The sequence below is a fragment of the Sciurus carolinensis genome, chromosome 12 (assembly GCF_902686445.1).
Source record: "Sciurus carolinensis chromosome 12, mSciCar1.2, whole genome shotgun sequence".
In the NCBI taxonomy this organism is placed as follows: Eukaryota; Metazoa; Chordata; class Mammalia; order Rodentia; family Sciuridae; genus Sciurus; species Sciurus carolinensis.
The window spans coordinates 41,233,996-41,260,995 of record NC_062224.1 but is presented as its reverse complement, the minus strand read 5'-3'; the positions used below and the strand labels follow the sequence as shown (position 1 = coordinate 41,260,995).

At 41.0% G+C, this 27,000-nt stretch overlaps 1 protein-coding gene, 1 non-coding gene and 1 pseudogene across 2 annotated transcripts; all 3 read left to right on the top strand.

Moving 5' to 3' along the window:
• The first annotated feature begins 2,175 nt into the window (after positions 1–2,175).
• On the top strand, positions 2,176–3,484 carry LOC124961280 (40S ribosomal protein S3a-like; annotated as a pseudogene).
• A 9,868-nt stretch (positions 3,485–13,352) lies between these two features.
• On the top strand, positions 13,353–16,197 carry Gjd4 (gap junction protein delta 4). Its single transcript, XM_047519923.1, has 2 exons — positions 13,353–13,459; positions 15,071–16,197. The coding sequence occupies exons 1-2, from the start codon at positions 13,396–13,398 to the stop codon at positions 16,195–16,197; spliced, it is 1,191 nt and encodes a 396-aa protein (XP_047375879.1). The 5' UTR covers positions 13,353–13,395.
• A 9,378-nt stretch (positions 16,198–25,575) lies between these two features.
• Positions 25,576–25,651, top strand: Trnat-ugu (transfer RNA threonine (anticodon UGU)). The gene has a single exon. It is a non-coding gene; the product is annotated as a tRNA-Thr (tRNA).
• The last annotated feature ends 1,349 nt before the right edge of the window (positions 25,652–27,000 follow it).

Genomic DNA, 27,000 nt, shown 5'->3' with positions numbered 1-27,000 from the left:
TGGTATGAAGCAGAAGCTCAGTGTTTGAATCAGCCTTCTGTTTTTGTGACAAAATACCTGAGAAAATCAACTTAAAAGAGGAAAAAAAATTATTTTGTCTCACCATTTCAGAGGTTTCAGTTCATGGCTGGCTCCTCTTTCTGGGCCTGTGGGTGAGGTAGCACATCACAGCAAGGAGTAAAGCCGTCAGCTCATGGCAGTCTGGAAGCAGAGGGGGATGAAGGGGCTAGGAACAAAATGAATCCTTCAAGGGCATGCCTCCAGTGACATAACTTCCTCCTTCTAGGCCCCTTCCTAAAGTTTCCATCACCTTCCAAGAGCACCACCAGCTGGGGACCAAACCTTCAACACGTAAACCTTTTGGGACATTTCGGATACAAACTAAGACACTCAGTGTATATCTATTGAATGAAATCCTCATTATCAGAAACACACACATACACACACACACATACACAGAGAGAGAGAGAGAGAGAGAGAGGAGAGAGAGAGAGAGAAGAAGAAGAAGAAGAGGAGGAGGAGGAGGAGGAGGAGGAAGCTGCAGTCGTGGCCAGGGTCCCACTGTCCCCTTTCAAGGACTTACTCCAGATGACCCAAAAACCTTCCAGGAAGTCCCACCTATTAAAGGTTCCACCATCTCCAATAGTGCCACCTTGGGGACCAAGCCTTTACCAGTTGGACATTTGGGAGTCCAAACTACAGCAGAATCCGAGGCCATAGCACTCCTGTAGGATGCAGGGTGAAGAGCTTTATCATCAGCCACCACGTCCGGGTCCCAGCTTCTCCATTTACTAGGTGGGTGGCCTTGAGCCATCAAGTAAATGGCGCATAAGAGGGATACAGAGCATTTTTGTCCCTCTCCTGTCCCCTGCTACTACCCGGATCACTCTCTTAGATATAAAAGTGATCATTCTGGGGCTGGGGATGCAGTTCAATGGTAGAAAGCTTATCTAACATGCTCCAGGTCCCAGGTTTTGATTCCCAGTGCTGGGGGAAAAAAATGATCTTTCTGACACCTGATCCAACTCTACTCTATGACTTGTCAGTCTATTTTAAACGCATGTCTAATTTTCTCATACATAATTATAATTTTCTTACTTCATTGTTGTCTTTGCTTTCATGTGGATATAGAGCTTGGTAACTGCATTGCTGGTTCCTGTGGAGTCCAGGCTGCACCCGCTACACCTCAACAAATGAAATGGGATGTCCCCCACCTTCCTTTCCATTTTTGTTCCTTAAGAATACAAGAATTAAAGAGACCTCCTGAGGAGATCCCTGTCTCCCAAGTTGCTGGTAGACAGTGTGGGACATTAGTTCAGGGAGGAATCAACAGTGGCTCTTCGAAACACCAGTGTCTGGGGCCTCTGAATATATCCTTCATTTGGGACAAACAGGCTATCACTTGTCCCAAATCAAAGTGGTTGTGAATATTTGCAGGGTGAGTGTGTAACAGTTGTGTTTTAAAATAGATCCAATTCCTTCCTTCGCCTTCTAGTGTTTCATGGCAGAGACAGACAGAGAAAACATACATAAGGGGAACATGAACTGGGTTGTTCTTCATTTTTTTGCAGTGCTAGGGATCAAACCCAGTTTCTTTTCCATGAGTCACATCCCCAGTCCCCTTTTTTTCCTTTTTTTTTGAGATGGGGTCTCTCTATGCTGCTTAGGTTGCTCTCAAACTCATGGGCTGAAGAGATCTTCTCGTCCCTACCTCCTGAGTAGCTGGGACTATAGGCGTAAGCTACCACACCCAGCTTGATTCATTCCTCTTAACAAGACTCCTTCACCCAGCAAGGAAGTCTCTACAATCACAGCCACACACTGTCCCTCCCTCCCTCCCTCCCTTCCTTCCTTCCTTCCTTCCTTCCTTCCTTCCTTCCTTCCTTCCTTCCTTCCTTCCTTCCTTCCATTTTCCCTTCCCCTTTTCTCTACCTCCCTTCTTTCTTTCTCTCTCTTTCTCTTTTCCTTTTGTCTTTCTGCTATTGCCTAAAATATACAAATGAATAAGAGGTAAATATGAAGAATAACTAAGCCTGAAAAACTTTGGACTGTGTTAGAGGGCTGGAGCTTGGCAAAATAAGAAAGTAGTAGACACCCATTATTCCTCTTTCCCTAACCAAATCCTTACCTTCACATAAGTCTGCTTCTATCTTTTTTAGCTCTCTGAGAAGCACCATGGTGGTTGGCAAGAATAAACACCTACAAAAGGCAACAAGAAGGGAGCCAAGAAGAAAGTGGTTGATCCATCTTCTTTTGTTAGTGTATTATAGTTATACATAGTATTGGGGTTCATTTTGACATAATCATACAAGCATGGAATATAATTTGCTCTAATTAAGTCCCGAGTACCTCCCCTTTCCCTCCCTTCAGACCTCCTCCTATTTTCTTTCCTCTACTCTACTGGTCTTCCACTTGTTTATAGTTTTTAAAATTAGTGCTTTAAAGATATACATAAAGGTAAAATTCATTGTTGGTTGATCCATTTTCTAAGAGAGATTGGTATGATATGAAAGCACCAACTATATTCAATATAAGAAATATTGGGAAAACATTAGTCACAAAGACTCAAAGAACAAAAAATTGCATCTGAGGGTCTCAAGGGTCATGTGTTTGAAGTACATCTTGCTGGGCTGGGGATGTAGCTCAGTGGTAAAGAGTTTACCTGATGTGCCTAAGGTTCAAAACTGTAAAAAATTAAATAAATAGAAATCAAGTGAGTCTTGCTGATCTGCAGAACAGTGAAGTTGCATTTAGAAAACTCAAGCTAATTACTGAAGCCACCAAAGACATTCAGAGCAAAAACTGCCTAACTTCCTTGTCATGGATCTTCCCTGTGACAAAATGTGTTCAATGGTCAAAAAAAGGCAGATCATGACTGAAGCCCACGGTGATATCAAGACTACTTGCTGCATGTGTTCTGTGTTGATTTTATTAAAAACTACAACAATCAGATATGGAAAACCTCTTACATTTAGCACCATTAGGTCTGCCAAGTCCAAAAGATGATGATGGAAATCATGACCTAGGAGGAGCAGACAAATTGATTTGCAAGAAATAGTCAATAACCAGACACACCTGTAATCCCAGCAACTTGGGAGACTGGGGCAGGAGGATCACAAATTTCAGATCAGCCCATTAACTAAGTGAGGTCCAAAGCAACCTAGCAAGACCCTGTCTCAAAATAAAAAATAAAAAGGGGTTGGGGGGTAGCTCAGTGGTTAAGCACCACTGGGTTCAATCCACAGTACCAAAAAAGAAAAGAAGTTGTCAATTAATTGATTTCAGACAGCATTGGGACAGACACAGAAAAGGTTTTCTAGACTATCCTCTTTATTCTATCTTTGTTAGAAACGTGAAAATGCTAAAGAAACCCAAGTTTGAATTGGGGAAACTCATGAAGCTAGTGGTTTTGGAAGAGCTACTGGGGATGAGACATGATATGAAATATGATGATTATGAACCACCAACCCAAGAATCTGTTTAAAATTCAGATTTTTTAAAAATGTATTTTTATTGTAAACAAATGGGATACATGTTGTTTCTCTGTTTGTACATGAAGTAAAGGCATACCATTTGTGTAGTCATAATTTACATAGGGTAATAGTGTTTGATTCATTCTGTTATTTTTTCCTTCCCCCCCACCCCTCCCACCCCTCTTTTCCCTCTATACAGTCCCTCCTTCCTCCATTCTTGCCACCCTCCCACCCTCCATTATGTGTCATCATCCACTTATCAGCGAGATCATTGCTGGTGGGGTTACAAATTAGTGCAGCAACTCTGGAAAGCAGTATGAAGATTCCTTAGAAAACTTGGAATGGAACCACCATTTGACCCAGCTATCCCACTCCTTGGCCTATACCCAAAGGACCTAAAATCAGCATACTGCATAGATTCAGCCACATCAATGTTCATAGCTGCTCAATACACAATAGCCAGATTACGGAACCAACCTAGATGTCCTTCAATTGATGAATGGATAAAGAAACTGTGATACACACACACACACACACACACACACACACACACACAATGGAATATTACTCAGCCATAAAGAATAATAAAATCATGGCATTTGCAGGCAAATGGATGAAATTGGAGAATATCATGCTAAGTGAGATAAGCCAATCTCAAAAAACCAAAGGACGAATGATCTTGCTGGTAAAATTCAGATTTTTAATAGTGACAAATGAAAATCCTATTTGTTAAAAAAAAATGTTCTGCTTTCAGTAATGGTTTTTATAGTGAAGATGACTGATAAAAACTAGTGAGTTGCTTTCCCCATAAACATTTTCACTTTGATCACTTTTAAAAGTCAAAGGATCTCAAGCATCTAACATTTAAGGTTAGACATGAGATGTTTTGAAGCAGGTGGGTCTTACCCAGGACCCCTGAAGTTGCCTCTTAGTTATTCAAGGAGGGAAATAATTGAAACAATGGTCTATTTTTTCTTGTTTTTATTACTTGGAAAAACACAAACATAAATGTATACCTTCAAATGTTTTCAAAAACAGAGAATATACTGATCCCAAACAGAGATGGCATCATCTCCACACACATAGCACTGGCACTGGTTGAAACCCATGATTGCAAAGCACACTGGCTCTGGCCTGCAGAGCACAATACAAGGGTAGCCAATACAGAGGGACATTTGGATCTTCCATGCGACATGGGAGGTGTGTTCTCGGGGAAATGTAAACTGTTCTCTAAGAGAAACCATGCAATACATTTTTGTTCTAGATAATTAAGATTTGGATGAAACGTCTGGACTTCTGTAGCTCTGGAGTTCTGAAATTGTTAGGGTCACAGAGAGGTAGGGGCAAATGGTTGTCTCTGCACTTCTAATTCCAAGGGAATTTGAGTCAAAAAGGACTCGAGTTTCAAAAAATGGCATCTAGTGTGTTGTGACTACTCTGCATAAATTGAGTGAAGAGAAAGAACCACTATTAGAGCAGCCATGCCCAAAAGACCAACACTCTATGTAAAAAATGGATAATGAGCAGGGAAGAGACTGGAAAAGGTGAACTTAATTACAGCTACCATTGATGGAATGTTTCCCCTGTGCTAGGCAGCTTACACCTCTTCATTCTCTTAACAACCCTGAGAACTGCATGCTGTTGTTATTCCCATTTTACAACCAAGTATGTAAGACCCAGGTTAAATGATGGGACTAAGTCTCAAGTCCACACCCTTCTACTGTATCTTCTCTACTCTTGATGAAGTTGAACTCTCTCCCAGCTGAGAAGTAATGAGTATAAAGGAAAGTCAGTGGACGGTGATGAGATCTAAGCCTGGCAGTGGTATCGTGGGGCCAGGGTGGCAGGGGAGAGAGGCTGGCAGGGGGAGACACTAAACTGAGGCTGTCTGGTGGTGCATGTCATGATGAGCATAGCACATCCAACCAGCCTTGGGCACAAAGTCTCTGGAAGTCATCCAGAAAGAAGATCAGGTGCCCAGAGTAGAAGAAAAAGTCCTGGCAGGTTTCAGGGGCACTAGAAATCATAGGGAGCTGCAAGAAGTTTAGTTCTGCTACAGGGCAGAGTGCAGGGTGGGAGACCAGAAGGTGAGGCAGGAAAGGCAGGGCGAGTCCAGGTCTCAGGACTTGGTTAGCTCTGCTGGACACCGTCCCAGAGGTACTGGGTGGCTGCTGATAAATTCTTTTTTTCTTTTTCTTTTTTTTTCTTTAGTTGTAGATGGACACAATATCTTTATTTATTCATCATTTTTTTCATGTGGTGCTGAAGTTCGAACCCAGTACCTCACATGTGTGAGGCAAGCACTCTACCACTGAGCTACAGCCCCAACTCCTGCTGATGAACTTTAAGCAGTGCATTTTAAGTATTCTAAGCAGATGGAATACTGGTTTTTTATTTAGATGAAATGGAGTCACAGACCTAGAGAGAGAACATGGGGCAAGTGCCATTGGTTTGGACATTGGAGGTGTGAGCTATCCAGGAGATGTCCAGAATGAAGCTGAACATACAGTCTACTTTCCCACACAATGCTTTCCTGAAAATTCTAATTATATTAAATATGCGAGAGGCCAATATCATCTCACTGACTCTGCAGAGATTTAAAAAGAAATCTTTAAATATACTTTAAGTTTTATTCTTTTCCTTCAAGACAGAGCACACAGTTATTTAGTTTAGTCTAATTAATTCTTTGTTAAGTCCAAAGTTTGGCTCCGTTGGGTCTGTCTGCTCAGTGCCTGCCATCAATAGCACAGCCCTAGGATGCTGATGACCTTTTCAACTTCAAGTTGCTGTTGGGACCACTTTTGTTTTCCTGTTTTTCTAACTTTTCCAAAATAATAAGGGCAAAACATTAAATCGAAGAGGACTCTGGTAACTGTTTCACAGCTTGCCTTCAGATCCTAGCAAAGTGACTACTTCGTTCTGGAGATCTTCCCTAAATCACTTATGAGTTGAGTTCCCATAAAGCAACACCCCATACTTGCCCTAAATTTCATCCATCCCATGCTCATTTATTGAATTCTAAAAGTATCTGTCTTTCTGTTAAAGGGAGAAACCTACTTTTTCTTGATTGAGTTTCCAAGACATGGTGGAGTTCTTAGGGGCATAATACATTAATACAATGAATCCTATGATTCCATAAAGCAAGCATCATCTTTTCATCTCAAAGACGTGAAAATTTCAGATAGGTTAATATCTGCTCAAACACTAATGAGAAATTAGAACCAGAACTAAATCCCTAACTTCGAAATCTATGCTGTTTTATTCCCCATTACTTCTTTGATTACCAGTGATTGCTTTGATGACTAATTTTTAATTGATTTGACTCTACTTTTAAATATTCCATCAGTGAAAGGAATAAGCAATTTGTGGCAAGTGTAGAAAACCCTGCTGGACACCTATGCTGTTCATATGAGAAAACTGTGAACACCGGAGAATATTTCCACTAAGTCCCTGTTCTGCAATTTGACTCTACTACTTTCACCCATGAGTAAGATTTTCAGTGGTGTCCTAAAAGGCTGCAGGAAGGTATTTAAGTCCATATCAATTACTCGAAAGAATTTGGGGTCATTTTAGTGACTCTCAAAACATTGCTACCTGGCCATAGGTCCAAGTGAATTAGGAAAGAGGGTAGGAATTGGCCAGGAGGGTCTTGTGGCTTGGAATAACTGTGTGGCTCCCTCCTTCACCTGCTTTAGTGTTTCCTTAAATGTGCCCTTTGTAGGGAGGCTGCCTATGGCCATCCCACTAAATTCAGGGACTTACTTCTCTTCTTCTCTGCTCTATTCTTCTCCTTTAGTATTTATCTCCATCTAATTACTTCATTTTACTGAAGACTTATATCTCCTTTATTGTTAATACTTCCCACTACAACGCATGTTCAAGAGGATTTTTATCTTCTCATTCTGTGCCATTTCCCTAGTGTCAAGAACAGTGCCTGGGAAATAGATGTTCAGTAAATGCTTATTGAATGAACTGTGTTTATTGTACAATTAATAATATTTTGGAAGGCATTGGCAAGTCAAAAGGCATTGATAGAAATGGTGACAAGAAAGGGTATCATTCTTGTCTGCCTAGATAATGAGAAATCCACTGGATTTGATTTCAACTGACAGTGCAGGAAGGTGTTCTGACACATTGTCCAGGACCATAAGCAAACAACAAGCTAATGGTAGAATCTTTTGCTTTCTTCACCAAGAAAATCCAATTTTGAGAGACTGCTAGGTACCTGTGCTCCCCTCCTGCCTATAGGATCTGCCTTGCTTGTCCGCTCTGTTTCTGAAGGCTGACTTGAAGGATTTTTCTTTGGAAAGTGAAAATAATACAACTTCAAACACTTAAAGGGCTAACACTGTGCTATCTATCTATCTATCTATCTATCTATATATATATATTTCATTAATATGCTGGACAGTTGAATTTTTTTCTGTATTTCTAATATGGTTTGTGTTGAAAATTCTCTGGCTAGGGTGGGAAACACCAAATATCATTTAAACTCTCTACTGAGACTGGGTAGTCTTGGCCATATTTTAATTTTACTTGTAATATTGGAAAGGCAGACTAAATAGATTTTAAAGTAACTTTCATTTCCAAAGTTGCATGGTTCAACGGATCTGTGGAAAATGGAATTTGGGGGTCCTATGCACTCCCTGTGGGGCCCATTTGTTCTGCCTTGTGCGTAATGTAGTCTGGTGGATTGATGGGCAGCCTCGGAAATGATTGGCTTGGTAGGTTTGATCTCACAGGCAGATCTTTAGTTAATAACTCTTCTCAAAGATTGTAAGCAGGGGCTTCTTTGGTAAGCATGCCCTCCTGTGACTTGAAGAGGATTCATCATTTTGTTATGATTGAGAAGATGGATTTGTGTTTCTTCAATGTTTCTTAAAAATATCCTACCTAAGCTCTGGGTTTGGTGGTGCACGATTGTAATCCTAGTGGCTCAGGAGGCTGAGACCAGAGGATCACAGGTTTGAAGGCAGCCTCAGCAACTTAGTAAGGCTCTAAGAACTTAGTGAGACCCTGTCTCAAAATAAAAAAAATAAAAAGAACTGGAGATGTGGCTCAGTGATTGAGCACACTTGGATTCAAGCCCTGACACCAAAAGAAAAAAACAAAAATCTTACTTAAGCTTATCTTAAGTGAGAACAATGCTTGGAAGTTCTTTACCTCCTTTGGAAGAGAAGCCATACCTCTCTTCTTATAAAAACCAGCCCAAGTGTCATAAAAACAAATTCCAGGAGATGCCGCTGATGTCATGTTGGAGGGTAGAAGACATTGGAAGCTGTGAAGTTGAGTTGCACCGGTGTTGAAAATGCAGTCCAACAAGGATGGCTTTGGGACCTTAGGAGCAAGAAAAGGCTCAACGAGGACACGCTCTTCTCTGTCCCAGTTGCTAATTTTTCTCTTATGTCTAGTGTGTGTGGGCTGGGACAGGGACTGCACAGAGCAGTTCACCCTAGATTACCTGTGTCTGCAGTCAACTAGACTCTCAGGAAAGGAATCAGTTATAATCTATTTTCTTAGCAAATTTTCATATGCAGATGAGACTCAACTATAGGCATGATTCATCTCTTGGTGCCGTGGCTGAACATTTGTTTTCTATCCACAGTCCTGAAAAAGTCATTTAAATTTTGAGTACAAGAAAAACATTCATTTCTGAAATGAGATAATTAAGCTATTTCTTAAACACACACAGAGAGAAAAACAGGACATACCATCATTTCCAAGTCTTCCAGAAACTGAACTCTATTTCCCTCAGTGCCATTTGTCACTTTAAGGATGGGGAAAATATTTTTCTCCTGCCAGTTTTCTGAACTGAACAATCCAGAGTATGGAGCCCCTGAACTCCTGAACTTTCCCTGGTACCTTATTCTTGGAAAAACATCAGAATGATTATTGAAAAACAAGATTGTCTGGTACTTTGTATTTGATTTAGGTATTTCCTCGTTTATTCCTCACAATCTTTCTAGCCTCAGGTACCAAAACTGGAAATTCCAAGGTCACAGAGTCACAAAGTTCGAATTTTAATCCAAGCCATCAGACTGCAGAGTTTGTACCCTTAACCTCAATAACCTACGCCACCCATAATTACTGTAACATAGACCAGATGTTCTGTAACATTTCTTTCTCAATGCAAGGTGAGACTTTGCCAAAGCATAAACAATAACAAATAGAAGTGGAGGTGTTCTGACTTGAAGAAGGGTGGGAGTGGGTAGGTTCTGGAGCCTCCACCACTCACTCCACCTTTTGTAACTCTTGAGTCCTCATGGCTGGGGCTCCTAAGGACACATATCTCTTCCAAATCACCCTTTCTTCAGTTTGAGCTTCTCTGTAATAGATTCCCATTATTAAATGCAGTCAAACTCCATTTTTCACAGAATCCATATTTGCTAATTCACCATCTCACTGAAGTTTATTTGTAATCCCAAATCCATATTTGTGGTGGTTTCAAAGTAATTTTTGGAAACATGCAGTCCAGTGAAAAATTTGTGTCACCCAATGTGCACATTTGCAGCTGAAGCTGAACAGATGAGGCTAAACTTTCTTATTTTTGCTCTTGCACTATAAATGAGTTTTTAATAAATACAATCAATGGTTTATTTAATGCCATATTTTTCATTTTTATGAATTTTATTGGTGATTATGCTATGCTAAGTGGCCCTAAGTGCAGTGCTGAAATGCTGTCTAGTGTTTCTAGGTGCAAGAAGACTGTAACAGGCGGTACAGAGGAAGCACATGGGTTTGATGAACTTCATTCAGGCATGAGTTATAATGCTGATGGCCTTGAGTTTAATGAGCTATATAATATGGTCAATAAGATCAGTGAATAGAAACACACACAGATATATATTGATTGATTGAATAAAATGTTGTGGCCAGGGGCTCATAGGAACCATTTATAGTTGGAATCTTAAATGTCCACCAAAGACTCATATGTTGAAGGCTTGATTTCCAGCCTGTGATGCTTTTGTGAGATGGTAGAACCTTAGGAGGTGGGGCCTTTGGAAATAAGTTAGGTTATTGGGAGCATGCCCTCTCTCTCCCTTTGCTTCCCAGCAACTATAAAGTGAATAGGCAGGCCTTCATAGCCATGCACTCCCACCATAATGAGCTGTGTTGCAACAGGAGCAAGTGGCCGTGTACTGAAACATCTGAAACTGTGAGCCAAAATAAATATTTTCCCTTATTAAGTTGATTGTTTCAGGTATTTTTGTCACAGTAATGGAAAGTTGACTAACACAGAACCAAACCTTATATTTCCCCAAGGATTCATAATATTCAGTAATTGAGAGTCTGTGACAACTTTAGAGAGCTTAACTACCACAAATAATGAGAACTGACTGTTGAGATATATATTTATTTATTTTGTGGTACTAACAAGGGATTGAACCCAGGGGTACTTTACCACTGAACCATATCCCCAGACCTTTAATAAAAACATTTTGTAGAGACATGGTCTTGCTTAGTTGCTGAGGTGGCCTCAAACTTGCAATCCTCTTGCCTTAGCCTCCTGAGTCACTGGGAATATATGTGTATGACACTATGCCCAGTTTAAGAGTTTCTTGTAGGAAAAAAATGTGCTGGAACATATTGAAATTGACCCTAATTCTCAACCCTGTAAATTAAGTAATATTATCCCCAATTTATAAGTAATAAAACTGAGGCCTAGACAATTTGCCAATGTCCCTAAGCTAGAGAGAGGTAAAACCAAAGCCAAAGAGCATGTGGCCCTATTGTTCTCTTTCCTTTTTGATCATGCTTCCACTTTGTGAACTAATCCCAGTTTGACATCTTGCACAATTCAGTCATACCTGTCTTTTCCTGCTACCCTCCCACCAGGGTTTCTTTTACATTGGCTTCTGCACAGCACTCTCCAAAATCTCTCTATTCCCAACAGACCTAGTAGAAACCTCCCTATTGATTCTGGGATAATTTTATGGAGAGGTAGCCAGATGCTGGACAACCCAGTCATGTCTTCCTCTGTCTCTCCTGCTTCCATCTTGCTTCTTGTAGTCCTTGGGATCAAGATTTCTGAGTAAAGCAAAAATGTCTCCTGTCAGGAGAGAGAGAGAATAAAAAGAAGAGGAAGAGAAGAAAGACAAAGAATGGGGAGAGAAATGAATGTGGAGGAAGAAGGCCAAAGCAACAAGGATAGGGTGGGGGCAGGCAGGGTTGGCTGCTCCGAAAGGGACACTGGACCAAACAGAAAGACAAGGGTGGGAATCAGAGCAGCAGACTTCGAGATATGTCTCTAACACCTGTATGATTCTTTATATTTTAAAATGATTTTCATGTCTACAATCTCATTTTGCATATCAAAACCATGAGTAGGTGAAAGGTACATTCTTTTTCTGTTTTATTAATCAGAAAACTGAGGCATGAAACCTGCTAGTGACTGTTCATTGAGGTCATGAAGTTTTAATTTACTCCACATTTGGAATAGGTCATTTCTATCATGCAGTAAAATTTATCAGTTATTATCCTAGTGTTTTAATTTTTAAGCCAGAGTCCAGAACAGTCTACAAGGCATAAAAATATTCTCCTTTATTTAAAACTTTTACCACATGACTATTTCAATACTATTTAACTACAACAGCTTTTAATTTTATTGATCATGTCAAAGGATTTGACTAAAATATAGCAAAACCACTCTTCATTTCAAGGGAGTTGTGATTGAAATCAGTCATGTGGGTGAAGATAAAAGCAGCTTTATTGTGCTCCGTTTCTGGGACTCTTTCTAGGGATGTTACCAAAGTCAAGAATAGATCAGATATGAAGAACAGATAGGGACAAAAGTCTGGCTTTTATGGAAAATATTGAAATCATTCCTTTTAACATCTACAACTTCTACCCTAAGGATAGATTCCCAACCTTGCAGGATGGATTCATTTCAGATATAAAGGTAATTGCCTTGATAGAATCCTGATGGAGCTGTGATTGATGTCACCAAGTTCAGTTGGTGATATCTTATTATAAATTTAATGATGTTTATTAAGAAGATTCAATGGGAGTAGCCCCAGAATTTGATAAGGCCAGGAAATACAAAAGGAAGATGTACTCTATGGAGGTTTTACAGGTCAATTAGAGACTGGAATCCCACTGATGTCAGTTGTTACCCCCCTACATGCAACGTGCTACCAATGTCATCAACTGATTTGTGCTTCCCATAAATGCTGATGAGGATATCTATGAGCTAGATGTATAGTGGCTTCTTCAATGAGTAGGAGGCTGCCCTGGGCTTTGTACCAGGTCCTTAGTCTTTCAGTGAAATGCCTCTATCACTCATCCATCCAGAAAGGAACCAGAGAAGATCAGAGTCAAAGTCTACATCCACAACAGGGACACACAGCTGAGGTGCAGATTTAAGTCTGCATCGAATTCAGAATAAGGGCAAGATCCTTGTATGTGAGTGTGAATGGGTGGATTATGCTTCATAAAAAAGACAAAATGAACATTTTAGGGCTTCTTTCACAAATGAAGTAGTTGTGAAAATATTTGCAAGGAGGAAATGGCTTTTTAATAGAGAAACTTGCTTGGGTAGTTAGCAGAAGTTTTCTTTCTTGGCTAAAAGTAGCGCTTCTATTATATCCCGAAGCGTCTGGCTGTCCTGGTAGAGACATCTGAGTACAGCCACAGGCCTGGAATATCCTAAGAGGGTAAGAATAGCCATAATAAGAGATGACTCCAGCCGTTTTGGTCCCTGCAGTTGTCAGGAATGCTGTGCCTCAGAGGCAAGCAGCTTAGGGCTGTCTCAACTGGGAGTCAGAGACTTGCTTCCTATCCTGGGCTCAAATCTTTCCTTTCACAGTTACAACTCTCACCTTTGTAGCTAAAATACATTTATTCCTGCAAGAATTTTCTTCCTCCTTGGAGAACACCAGCCTCCGCGTCTCCAACAGCTTTGAGTCCGTGGTGTTCTGGAAGCATGGAGAACTTGGACTTGTTGGGCTTCCTCATCATTACATTAAACTGCAACGTGACCATAGTGGGTGAGTGTTGGGAAACCCCCAGACTCCTGTTCTTTTTTTGTTTTCATGTTTACATTGAACATTTTTAAAGGGTCAGGGTGTATTCTAATTATCAGTTTGCTCCCCCAAGAAAGGCCACTGTTAACACCAGAGTTAAGGGAGCTGTGGGTGCCAGCTTTCCTCTAATTGTTCCATGTTTCCACCATCATTGAGGGAAGTGTTGGGTGAGAGCGTTGTTCTATCACAGGGTTTCTGCTTGTTGACAGGTGGGTGCTGAATCTGAAGACTGAAGCAGGTGGAAGGGGTATTTTCATGTAACCCTTCTCTGCCTTCACTGCTAGGAAAAGAAACAGTTCAGTAAGAGCTAATGAGAAAGTAATGCCCGGATTATGCTTCCTTCTCATTCATCTTTTTAGATTCTATCCTTGGAACTTAATTGTAAAGATTAGTGATTTCTCTTGTGTATTTTAAACGAAATTCCAGTTCTAGTTTAGTTTAGCTATTTTTATTTTATTTCATTTTTGTAACACTGGAATAGGGTCTTGCACATGGGAGGCAAGCACTGTACCACTGAGTTATGCTCCCAGCTCCCTAGTTAATCTTTAAACAAAAGACATAATAAAGACTTCTGCATTTGATGCAATTGAGTTAACTTTTCAGAGAGGTATGAGGGTCATAGCCAAAGGGATTGAGAAAAGGGCTAATACATGCCTGACATGTCATTGCTAATTTTTTTTTATTCATTATTTTGTAAAATTTCAAGAAAATCTGTTGCTAAACGTTAAAGCCGATGATAATATTCTTTGACCTTAACTGCCCTCATTTATAATAGAGTTTTGCTTTTCTAATGTCAGGTGATGTTTTCTTTATCTCTTCACAAAACACAATATTAACAAATTATCCAGGTTATGTTTTAAATATGTTCCAAATAGTTGACCCATATCATGAAAAGTACAGTTATGAAGTTATTTTGAGTTCCTACATTTGTCCTACTCATTCATGCTAAATTAAAGAAAGAAAAGCCTCATTTTAATTTACAGTAGCTGGAATGAGAGAAAGTAATTCTGAGTTACTGAAAAATTGAGATTCTTAAAGAAATTCAATTTCAAGGACCACAGAGCAACATTAAATACAAGCCCTTTGATTGAATGGCGAACTTGTGAGCCATTATCATAAGTAAGGAGGACACTGAAATTAGCAACTTGTATTTGCTCAATACAGTTACAGGAATATGCTAAAATCCTTTAAAAGCTTATTCTCCTAAAAAGAATAAGATCTTACTTACATCATTGATTTGTTTAGCCAAATTTTCTTTCTGGGCCTTTTAGTCCAAGAGTTATACCCCAAAATTTGAGTCAGATTAAAACATTTTTAGTAAACAATGATCTTTAAAAATCTGCTCATTTGGAAGCATCTTACAAATAAGTTCAAGTGCAAATAAGTCTGGTACATTCTAAATGCTCAGTAATCATTTATCAAATGAACAAACTAGCTGATACCATTACTCTGACTAAATATATATTTTTTGATTTATCATTCTCCAGTCTCAGCCCCATGCAGTGTTTAAAAACTATGCTTTTGAGGAAATGTGTTTGCATTTTGATGAGACCACTCCTGCTTGCTCTTTTCCAGGAAAGATATGGCTTATCTTCATGATACTGTTGAGGATGGTGGTGCTCATCTTGGCAGGGTACCCCATCTACCAGGATGAGCAGGAAAGATTTGTTTGTAATACTCTGCAGCCAGGATGTGCCAATGTTTGCTATGACATCTTCTCCCCTGTGTCCCATCTACGGTTCTGGTTGATCCAGAGCGTGTCTGTTCTTCTGCCTTATGTGGTTTTCAGCGTCTACGTCCTCCACCAAGGAGCCCAGCTTGCTGCCCATGGAGCCTGCCGGTCAGATGGAGGTGCCACGAGCTATAACCCCTCTGACCTGACCACTGGGGAGAGGCACTGCACACAGCTCTGCAGGGAGGGGTGCAGTCTGAGCGTGCCAGATTTCTCCTCTGGCTACATTATCCACCTCTTTTTTCGGACCCTGATGGAAGCAGCTTTCGGGGCCTTGCATTACCTCCTCTTTGGATTCTTCGTCCCTAAGAGATTCTCTTGCACACATTCTCCTTGCTCCAGTGTGGTGGACTGCTACATTTCTCGGCCCACAGAGAAATCCATTATGATGCTTTTCATTTGGGCAGTCAGTGTGCTCTCCTTCCTCTTCAGCATCATTGACCTGATCTGCAGTGTTCGGAGAAGGATGGGCAGGAAACGAGGCCCCAGGAATGGACACTCCTTCCCTGTCGGGAAGGAGTGTGGAGCCATGACTTCTCCTCCTATCCACACTGAGGGATGTGAGGCCTCTCAGAGCCTGGGGAAGAGGCCAAGTGAGATGGATGAGGATGGCAGGTGGGAGGAAGAGGGGGAGCCCACTCTCCCTGGTGTGTGGACCAGAGAGAAGGATGCCAACAGCCCCAGTGGTAAATTGGGGCAGGTGGAGTCCCCAGATGAAGACGGGAGCGAAGTGATGTCCTCAGCCAGTGAAAGATTGATCATGGCCCACAAAGAGCCTGGAGGCAGACCCCACAGAGAGGCCACCCAGGACCCAAGAAGCAAAGGCCCTGCTAAGTCAGAGCAGCAGCCCTCAGCCTCTCGAAGCCACCTAGCTGGGCACTACTCATGCAGTCAGCTACAGCGCCCTGACCGACTGGCCACCTCTGGCAGCACCCCCCACCTAAGAACCAAAAAATCTGAGTGGGTATGAAGAAAGAGTGCCATGCAGAGCCCAGCAGGCCTACTTCTCCAGCACAGGAGCCACTGTCCTGTGCAAATGGTCACACCCATGAAGATGCACACTTGCCTCGGCACATGTGAAATCTGCCACTTGGCAAAGTTCTTGATAGTTTATTAACAGGCAGACAGTGAACTGGCATAAGGACAAGTAGACTTCCTGGAAGACTCTGATACAAATCTAATTTAGATAACACTTGCTCTCGACAAAACAAAACAAAAAAATTGACACTGAAATGCCTGCACCACACTGAAATAATTAATTGGAGACTGTAAACTTGCTGATTATCATGAGATTGGTGTATATGCTACTCTATTGCTGGTCCTATTATCTTACTCTTTACCATGGTATGTGTTTAAGTAAAGCATGCTCTTTTACCTTAATAGAGCTCATTAATATTTTTGATGTTTTCTGGTGAAATATTATGAGGTTTATTTATTTCTGCTTGGATAAAAGAGATACTCGTTATGTATGTCATCAATAGAGAGACACTAGTTTAACTTTAATAAAAGGCATGCCAATTGCATTGTGAAAGCACATTTTATACTTGCTTGTGTTAAGGGAGAAATGATCAAGGCAGAAAATGTAACTCATGAGTAATTTGTTTGGGGGACATCTTATATCATTATTGCATGTGGGTGTAGGGTGCACAGGATGGGGAGTGACCCCATGGCTTCCTGAGGTGTCAGCTAAGTGTTTGCTGAATGGCTCCTTCACCCTGTAGATGGAATATTTTTGCTATTGGTAAGTGGTCGTAGACTTGTCACAAGTTTTTCAGTCCAGGTTTTGTCTGTGCTCTTTAGAGAGTTGTGCACTTAAGATTGCTCTGAGAGTCTTCGCATTCTCATGGAACAGACAAGAAAACACTGGGTGTCATGGCAGCATGGTCTCTGTTCATGCTTTTTGGTGCGTACACTGGAGACAGCTGCCCCAGGTCTTGGGGATGGACTATACACAAATATCTCTCTGCACTTCCTGGTGCCACTGTGGTTTTAATTTAGCTACTGCACCAGTTAAAGTATGGCTATGTGTTAGAACTTTATTGCTGCCTTAAATTGGCAGATGGGAGGATATACCTGCTATGGGACAGTATAAACCAACTCACCCTGGATATAGTTCCAGGTCATCTAGGACTATACTCAGATGGCTCTTTCTCCATCTGGGTATAGTTCTAGAATTGAGTAATAGCTGCTGGTCCCCAAACATGGAATAGCTGAGGAAGAGTAACTGCCATTCACTCTGGCAAGTAATAAAAAGGTGAACCAAAGCACTCATGAAAACAACGGACACATTTAACTGTTCTAAAGAAGAGTTTGAAAAGGAATATTTGCCAAGACAGAGAATAATAGCCTGTATCTATAGGGTGCCAAAGCAACAGATTAAAACTTAAAAAAAATAATTGATTTTGGCATATTTTGAATAAATGTACTTATTTTTGTAAAGTCTCTCCTTTACTCTCCCTTTGACTCCCTCAAGCCACTTAAATTTGTAATCTATGTCTTAGATGATCTCTTCCTTAAGTATTTATACCCATGTCTGCCATGTCTGCACACAATGACTACTCAGTAAATGTCTGATATTCATGAAGTACCCAGGGCAAAATCTTGTTGGTGTTCCTTGCAGTGTGTAATTCTGGTGAGCTTTCCAAGGTTGGGCACAGTCTTACCCATAGAGGAATTCCTTAGGGTTTCATTACTATTCTAAAAATAAGTACCACATGACTCCCAAATGCCTCAGTAGGAACCTTAATAATATTTAGTGATGAAAGGAAATCAAGTCACCAATATTGGTGGTGTGTGCTCATGTAGGGTGCTCGGATACTAGCTAGGAAAGGAAAGTAGCCAGGTAGGACTGGGGCTCCCTCATGGCCAAGGACCCAGAGAGAACTGGGCAGATCATGGCTATATTCCTTCTGCTACTGGAGTCTATGCCCAAGTTTGATTTTACAAACAAATGTGATTTTATATGGATACACTGGGAAGGGCTGCTTTGCCTCTCTGGTAATGTCCAAAATTCTATCATAGGAGAATCAGAGCCTTGAGGCTTGTTCCATGGGATCCTGTATATGCTCCTCAGCCACTAGGTGCCACAAGAGAAGTGGAGAGGTAATGAGCCAAGGACAGGAGATCTGGGTTCTTATCCCATGTCCACTACTATTTTGCAGATCACTTTACTGCTTTGAGCCTCAGTTTCCTGAGCAATGAGGGACCCAGAATAGATTATTGTAATTAAGAAGACAGTCTCTGTGCTTAAACCTGTATTTATCTACAGGTTTAAGACTGTCAATGAGATGTTTGATTCAGTAGCCCTTCCATCTTGCTAAATACCTGAGCAAGGTTTTAATAAGATGAAATGGTAAGATCAGTAGAGGCCTGTGCACAGTTCATTTTTTTGTTATTATAACAAAATACACGAGACTGGATAAATTATAAAGGAAATAAAATTACTTCTTACAGTTCTGGAGGTTGGGGCCTAAGATTGGGGGCCAAATATGGTGAGGTACTGCATCATGGCATGGCAGAGAGCACTGGATGGCAAGACAGAGCAAGTATGCTGACTCAGGTCTCTTCCTCTTCTTACAAAGCCACTCATGTCAACATGGGATGCTCACTCTCACAGCATCACTTAATTCTAATTATTTCCCAAAGGCCCAACCTCCAAATACTATTAACATGTGAATTTAGGAACAAAGTTTCCAACAGATGAACTTATGGGAACACATTCCAATCATAGAAGCCTGTTATATCCTTAGAAGAGACACCATACAGAGAGATGGGGATCTCATGGACAGTTGGGGTGGGTGATTTGAGAACAATTCATTGCCTTCATACTTTCCTACGTGATTGCTGAGGGCTGAGTGAACAGACATAGAGGAACTCTGATATTGTCCCATCATGTGAGGAGCAAGACTGCAGAGAGGTATTGAGTGTTCTGGAACTTTGACCATGTTACCTTCACTGTGGATGACTCCTTGGGACATGCAGATGGAGGAGTCCCTCCTTTGCTGTCACTCAAGACCCTGAAAATTTCCCCTGGTTTTGTAATTTAGGTTTTTAAGACTTAATGTTTTTTTCTAGTCATGTAAGGGGGAGCGGGAAAACAAACCAAGCCAAACAGAACAACAACAACAACAAAACCTAGACTATACCCAAAAGGTTGCAAGAAGAGAAAATCATGAAGCTATCATTTTCTTTTGAGATTTTAATTTGCTTCTCTGCGTTTTGGCACTTTAGATGAATAAAAGATGATTCACAGGTTCAATCCCTGCCCCCCACCACAGAGAGTTACCAAGTACCCTATTGCTAGGGCAGAGACAGCATGCAAATTATAGTAATTGTAGCTGCTCTAACAGGTAAACTCCAATTTTAGTCACTTAGCATAGAAGAAGTTTTGTAAAGTACAAAGCAGGTGTTCGCGAATGAGGAGCAACTCTGCTCCAGGTGGTTACTGGGGGATTCTTAGATCTCCTAATTCTAACATCTTCTGCCCACAGTGCTATGATTGCGGTGGAAGGGACAAAGGGGTATTTTAGTCAGATTTTGCACTGTGGTAACTAAAGGATCTGACCAGAACAATTTTAAAGGAGGAAAAATTTATTTGAGGGCTCATGGTTTCAGAGGTTTTAGTCCATAGAAGGTCAGCTCCATTCCTCAGGGCTTGAGGTGAAGCAGAACCTCATAGTGGAAGAGTGTGGCAGAGGGAAGCAGCTCACATGGTGATCAGAAAGCAGAAAGAGAGAGACTCCACTTGCCAGATACAAATATATACCCCAAAGTCACGCCCCAATTCCCACCTCCTCCAGTCACACCCTACCACTTCAGTTACCACTCAGTTAATCCTTATCAGGGGATCAATTCACTGATTGAGTTAAGACTCTCATCACCTAATCCTCTGAAATTTCTTGCAGTGTCTCACAGGTGAGATTTTGAGGGACACCTCACATCCAAACCATAACAAGGGGCCTTATAGACCAGGCCTGGAGAGGGCACTGGTTCATCTGGCCACATTCTCTGAGTAGAACTTAATTCTAACTTCTGACAAAAAAAAGCTAGAAAGAAGGAGGTAACATTTGGATGAACAGTTAGCCAGTGTGTGTTCAGACAGGACTATTTTCTGGATACCTGCCATCTAAAGCATTTGATAAATCCTGGTGACCAACAAACTGGTCTCCTAGGAGAAGCTAAACAAGGCCATCTGCTCAGGTCCTTGGATATGATGTTTGATCTGAAAAAAACCTTAGGCATTATTAAAGTTGCTAAGCATATCTAGTAATATTTCCTCTAGAAATAAAAATCTTGAGAGAAAAGATAAAGTGAACTGACTCAGTTGGGCCTAGAACCCCAAATCTCTTCTACTTTGGGATTGTCTTCTTAATCACAATTATTTTAAATAACAAAGTCTTGGCATTGGTTTAAATAAGTGCATGTGTGTATAGTGTGTGTGTGTGTTAGTTTGACTCTTTGGTTTTTGCACAGTATGAAAAGCTCATTAGATACTGTCCAACTTTCTGAGGACTTCTCAGAAATCTCTTCCCAGGGGGATTGTAAGGTGGCCCAGCAGTGACAGGAACTCACTGGTGAAATCCAAACTTTGAACCAACACCTCCAGCTGGCTACCTGCAGAGACAAAAGTGAGAGATTATGAAGATCAATGGGATTATGCGAATAAAGCATTGTGCTCAGCCAAAAGAGGAATTATTTGAGGAATTAAATGCAACACTCTCTCTTTTAACAGAATGTTATGATCTACTGTAAGAATCTATTTCAATTTTTCTGAGTATAAATTTCGATTTCAGGCAAGAAGTGATGGGGAGGGTGGTGCTTTAGAGACATGGAGAAGGGACATCTGCATTTCTCAGGAGAAGATTTGCTGAAGATCTACAATGTAAATGCCTCCCACTTACAACTTCATTCCAACTCCTGGGTCTGGGTTAGCATCAGAATGTGGTAAATCCTGCCAGCTGTGTTTTGGTTGTGCCATGGGATAAATGTTTCCTAGGAAGGCATGGGATGCCTTCCCCCAGTTTCCTGCCCCAGCATCTGAAGTGTGATTGTAAATATGTGATTGTAAATATTGTAAAGTGTATGTGTGTGTGTGTGTGTGTGTGTGTGTGTGTGTGTGTGTGTAGGTTTCCTCCCTCCTATCAGCATGGAGCAAATCCCTTCCTTGGGGAACTTTCAACTTGAGCTCCATCTCTGTGCTTGACCTGAGAGGTGAGTGGCACACAGTAGAGTCAAAAGAACTCTAGAACTAAATCGTCTAATAAACTGAATGCAGTTGAAATGCATTTCATGGAAAATTCAGGAAATTAAGTTATAGGGAGACTGGGGGATTGAGCTCAGTGATAGAGGGCTAGCAAAGTGCAAGAAGTTCTGTGTTTAATCCCCAGTACTGAAAAAAAAGCCCAACCCAGATTTTAATAAAAAGCGTTTCCTCTCTCCCCAAGTGGGAGGATCAGAGAAGTTCATGACGGGAGTGACTCACCCAGCATGACGCTGTTGGCCATTGACTTTGCCATCACAGAGCTGAAAGGCTCCCCGCATATCACACGTGTGTCTCTGGGCTGGTTTCTCCCCTCCAACCTCTCCAGCAGGTGCTTCTTGTTTTTCACATAGTCACCATTTTGTTTTATCAGTTGTCTGAGAAATAAGATTTCAAATCTGTGAAGCTAAATTGATACACTATTATTTACTGAGTGTTGGTCCTGCATCTCAATTTAATCTTTTGCTCCTGTTTCTTTTTATGAAACTTTAAAAATATCAACGGATTACATAAACTGCCAGAAAACTGCTGTGGGAAGAGTTCTAGCAAGAAGTCACTAGTCCTTGCCACTCCAAGATTCTTGTGAATCTTCATCTTCTCAGTGCTGAGTGGAGCAAATAACTCCTGTCTTGCTTTATAGGCTTGTTGGGAAGTCCAGATGCTACACATAGAAGCCCCATGAGAGGGACATTGTTGTGTGCCACCATGAGGTGGTTCAGGAGCTGTGCTATCGTAGATACTTGATGAATTAATGTAAACAAGTCTCTCCAGGAATTGGTAACCATACATTTGCTTGAGGAGAAAGATGTCCATGGACTTAAAAATACCCCTTTCTTCCCACACCCACTCTTATCAGCAGAGGTCTTCCTTGAACCATAGCTAAGTTGCAATGTTTACAAGCACTAAAATAAAATGTTAATTTTTTGTAGTAATCTTGCTCATTTTTTTCACTCTCCTCTTTCCTGTCTTATCTCTGCCCAGAAGAAGCAGGTTTTAAGAATTGTCAGTAGAAGATGTAGGAATTCTATTAGGTTTGTTGGGATAATAGAGTGGGTGAGAAATTAGGGGATAATGCAAAATTGTATGCAATCTGGTCTCATGGGAAGGAGATAATTTAATAAGACTTTAATTCATCCTCTTGGGGTTGAGAAGCAGCCCCTTCTCTTGGATTTATTTTCTTTGATTTTACCCACAAGCAACTGATTGTCCTTTTCCCTGGTTTTTACTGCAAAGGCTTGGCTTGAGATATGGATCTATAATAAGAAGTGACAGCCAAGACAGACAACAGTGGCACCAGGTAGACGCTGCAAACCCCATGGTGCCAGTACTTGGAAAGCTGTCTAGCGGGTGTGCCGAAAGAATACAAATATTCTCTCTTCCTTCCCTTCTGATTCCTCCTTCCAGCTGTTTACTAAGCAACTACAAAACTCCCTCATGGCTGTACCTTGTCAAATTAGGTATCTGTGAAGGTGTGTAAGGTTTTTCCCTTTGGTTTATGAAATAATGTGTTTTTTCCCCATTTAATTTTTCCCCCTTTTCTTATACTTTAGAAAGTTAAAGTGCTTTTGATCTTAGAAATGGTATCTGAGAAGCAATTAAATGTCTATGAATTAGTCTTTCTCACCTGGGATATTTGATCCAAAAAAAAAAAAAAAAAAGCCTCAGGCATTATTAAAGTTTACACTAAGCATATCTAGTTTCATTTCCTTCAGAAATGAAAATTCAGTAATTTTATAGAGGTGGTTTGTGGGAATGACCATTAGAAGAATATAAAAAGTTCTATGCTAAAGCAAATTCATCAGATTCTGTTGTGTGCCCAAAGTGGATTTTCAGAGAGAAGACAGACTAGGACCACAGTCAGGGAATAAGAAACCATTTCCATTCTTTCATTAGCAAAGGATTCTGAGAATATTAGCTTTTATTTGTATATTTCTATTTCCTCATTTATCAAAATTAAGGTGGCATCCTTCCACCTAGAAATATGACATAATATTTACTGTCAAAGTGTGAATTAAGGAGACTTTACCTCTAAATCCAAAAAAAAAAAAAATGTAGAAATTAAAGATGGTTCATTCTCCATGTGTCTATTGAGCATCTTTTTGTATGTCTAGTGCTTGTGCAAAGCACATGATTAATAAGAAAATGATAAGAAAGATCATCTTTCTGTTTGAGAATATCTTTAAGTGAGATAGTTGGGTTCTAAGTGAAGGCAGCATAAAATAAAAAAGAAATTTCATGGTACAAACTTGAATATTGATCCATAAATTTTCTATATTTTGTAAATAAGCTGCCACTGAGTCAAACAGCAACACTTCTTTCATAAAGTAGAGGAATCAGGCCACCTCCATTACTCAACTGGGGAATGCGAGAAGCCTGGGCCTTTGATGATAACCCACATCACCCTCCTGGGACCCTCAGCTCTCTCTGGGTCCCCTTTGTCAGGCACTTGCTCCCTCACTGACCTGCATAGCCCTGGCCCCTGCTATGTTTGACTCTGTGTCCCCAAAGGTCTGTATAGAAAGGTTTCATTACAGAGTGACAGTATTGGGGGTGCTGTGGACCTTTTTGAGGGGGAAACTTATAGGCAGTCCTTAGGTCATTGGGGGCAAAATCTCATAAGGGAATGTGGGACTCCATTCCTTCAGTCTCTCCCACCTGCTCCTCTCCTTCCTGACTCTAGATATCGACATGGGCTCCCACCATTGCTATCCAAGTCCTCATTACATGCCTAAGATAATGGGGCTGCCTGATATTGGACTTGAACTTTCAGAACCATGAGCCGAAACAAATCTCCCTTTACTTCATAAGTAAGGCTGTGTTAGGTATTTTATTATAGTGATGTGAAGCTGACTAACACAGCCCTAAACCCAACTGTGCTCGCCCCCCGCCCCAAGTACCAACCAGCAGCATCGTGGAATCTGCCGGGGAGCTTAGTAACTTGACTAATCAGTTCATTAAGGAACTGAAGGAAATGAAGTTCTGGGAAGGTGAGTAACTCTTCTAAAACAATGGTCAGTTGGTGATTGGTGGCCAAGCTTGTCTTTCCCAGGTCGTTTTGGAGTCCTTTCACTGTTCCAGGTTACTTTCCCTTCCCCTTCCCCTTCCCCTTCCCTGCCTCCTCCTCCACCTCCTCCTCCTCCTTCTTCTTTTTTTTTGTTGGCCTGGAAATCGAACTCAAGGTCTCTCACATATTGGGCAAGCAGTATGAGCTAGATCCCCAGCCCATTTAATTTTTTTTATTTTGACACAGGGTCTCACTAAGTTGCCCAGACTGGCCTTGAACTGCAGTGTTCCTATCTCAGCCTCCTGGGTAGCAAGGATTACAGGAGTGTGCCACCATACTTGGCCAGTGGACTTAAAAGCAGTCAGATGGAAGGAATGATTGTTTACAATAGCTTAATGTATAAACCTTCTAGGAGAAAATTAATGGGGGAACATTGTGAGAGTTCTACAGGAGACCCATAGAATAAGAATGAAAATGGTATTTGATCACAAATCGGATTGGCAAACTTTTTTGAAATTAAAAGTTATAATAGATATATAAAAACATAGAAATTTTGAAATGACCCTTCTATCCTCCCTCAGCTCTGTAATATAATTTGCTTGCATTCTTTGTCTCTCCAGAGATGGAGAAAAGTAGTATCTGGAGGAGACAGATATTCAGCAGGGTGGAGTGTACTCTACTCTGTTGCTGGTTGCACTGTGGGGATGAACCAGAGGGAGGAGAACCTGGCTTAGTTTGCTTGATCACATTCACCCAAATGGGAAAACTTGGGGTAGATACTCACAAATTCTGTTTCAGAAGAGTGCAGGCTGAGTTGCCCCAGGAACATTTGGGAGGAGGGACTAGTAGGAAGTTGGACTTACTGGACCAGAGCTTGGAGATGAGTTTGGATGCAGGCAGATTTGGGAACAATCAATATAGCTGCCATGGATTCCTGCCCACAGTCTATTCTCTGTTTTAGACACCTCCTTGGTGGCCCAAAGGGACAGGAAAAAAGTAAGTGGTGTCAATAAGACTATTGGTATTCCTATAATTACTCCTAAGGAAGTGAATTTTTCTATTTAAGAATCAGATCTTAAGGGGCTGGGGAGATAGCTCAGTTGGTAGAGTGCTTGCCTTGTAAGCACAAGGCCCTGGGTTCGATCCCCAGCACCCCCCCCAAAAAAAAGAATCAGATCTTATAGCAAAGCAGTCCTGATTTATTTACCCCATGAGTGCCTTGGTCAACAGGACAAGCAGAAGAGCTGCAGCATTCCAGAGTTCTACGATATTAATGCTTATTTATTCCTATGCAACTTCAAACCCTTTGGTTCTGTGTTCCTTCTTCTGACCCCACTTAGGTTTTTATCCCAAACTTCTGAGGTAATGAATGGTCTGGACATGCCTGAGGTTGTCCCCTTTGACTGACTAAATCACCTTATTTGATGGAAAGAGCAGAGAATTATGTGTCCATCAAATATTATCTTTACGGTGATGAGTTGATGTTCAGCCTGATCTTTTAAAACATTCTTATACTGTATTTATTTATTTATTACTGTTTCTCAGAGTAAATGTACTTTGCTTGGGGAATGTAGGTTAAATTTCAATATGTTAACCTTTATTATTGCCAATTTTACTCTCCAGACACAAATGGGCTTGATGTCCCAGGGATAAAGCATAGAGTCCTGGGAAGAGAAAAAGGCTGGAAGTGGCCTGAGGGGCTGTTTGGTCTTTCTGCAGGAAATAGCCCAAGCACCCAAGTTAATGCCATTATAAATTCCTGGTCTCTAGTGGTGTCCTTAACTCTCTCCTCTCCAGCTCCATGTTTTCCTGGTTAGTTCAGTTCCATAAGCTCCCTGCCAACCATTTTGAACTTTTTCTACTCTTTTTACACCTTCACAGGTGGCCTTGCTTCTGAACACACAGAGAAGCCACTCAGTAGGAATTTTTACCTCTCCACTTTTCATGCTATCCCTGACTTCCTGTTTGCATTCCTGTGTTTCTCACTAGATGGTAACATTTAATGAGCACTTCCTGCATGCCAGCCTGTGTTTTGTGTCTCATTTGGATCTTCTCATTCAATCTGTCATAACACACCTACGAGACAGGGCTCATGCCATAGTGGTTCTTGATGTATACATGAAGAAACTGTGGTTAGAGAAGGTTCTATAAATTCCACATTGCCCACGGAGCCCCCTTATGTGCTATAGTGTCTACTACAGGTGTTCAATACAGAACTTTTGAATTAATTTTCATATAGGAGAAACATAAGGCATATGGAAAAAAAGGCAGCACAGGTTTAAAGACAAGATAGGGTATCAATAACAGAATAATTATGAGAGTTGATAGAAGATGAAACAATGGATGTTGAGCCCTTGCCTAGCATGCTCCATGCCCTAGGCTCAAACCCCAATACTGAAAAAAAAAAAGAAAAAAAAAAAAAAAAAAGAAGTCTCCCACAATGACTACAAGAGGGGAGATTGACTTTGAGCATCAAGGAGAAGTCTTTGGAAACCAGAGGAAAGGGAGCA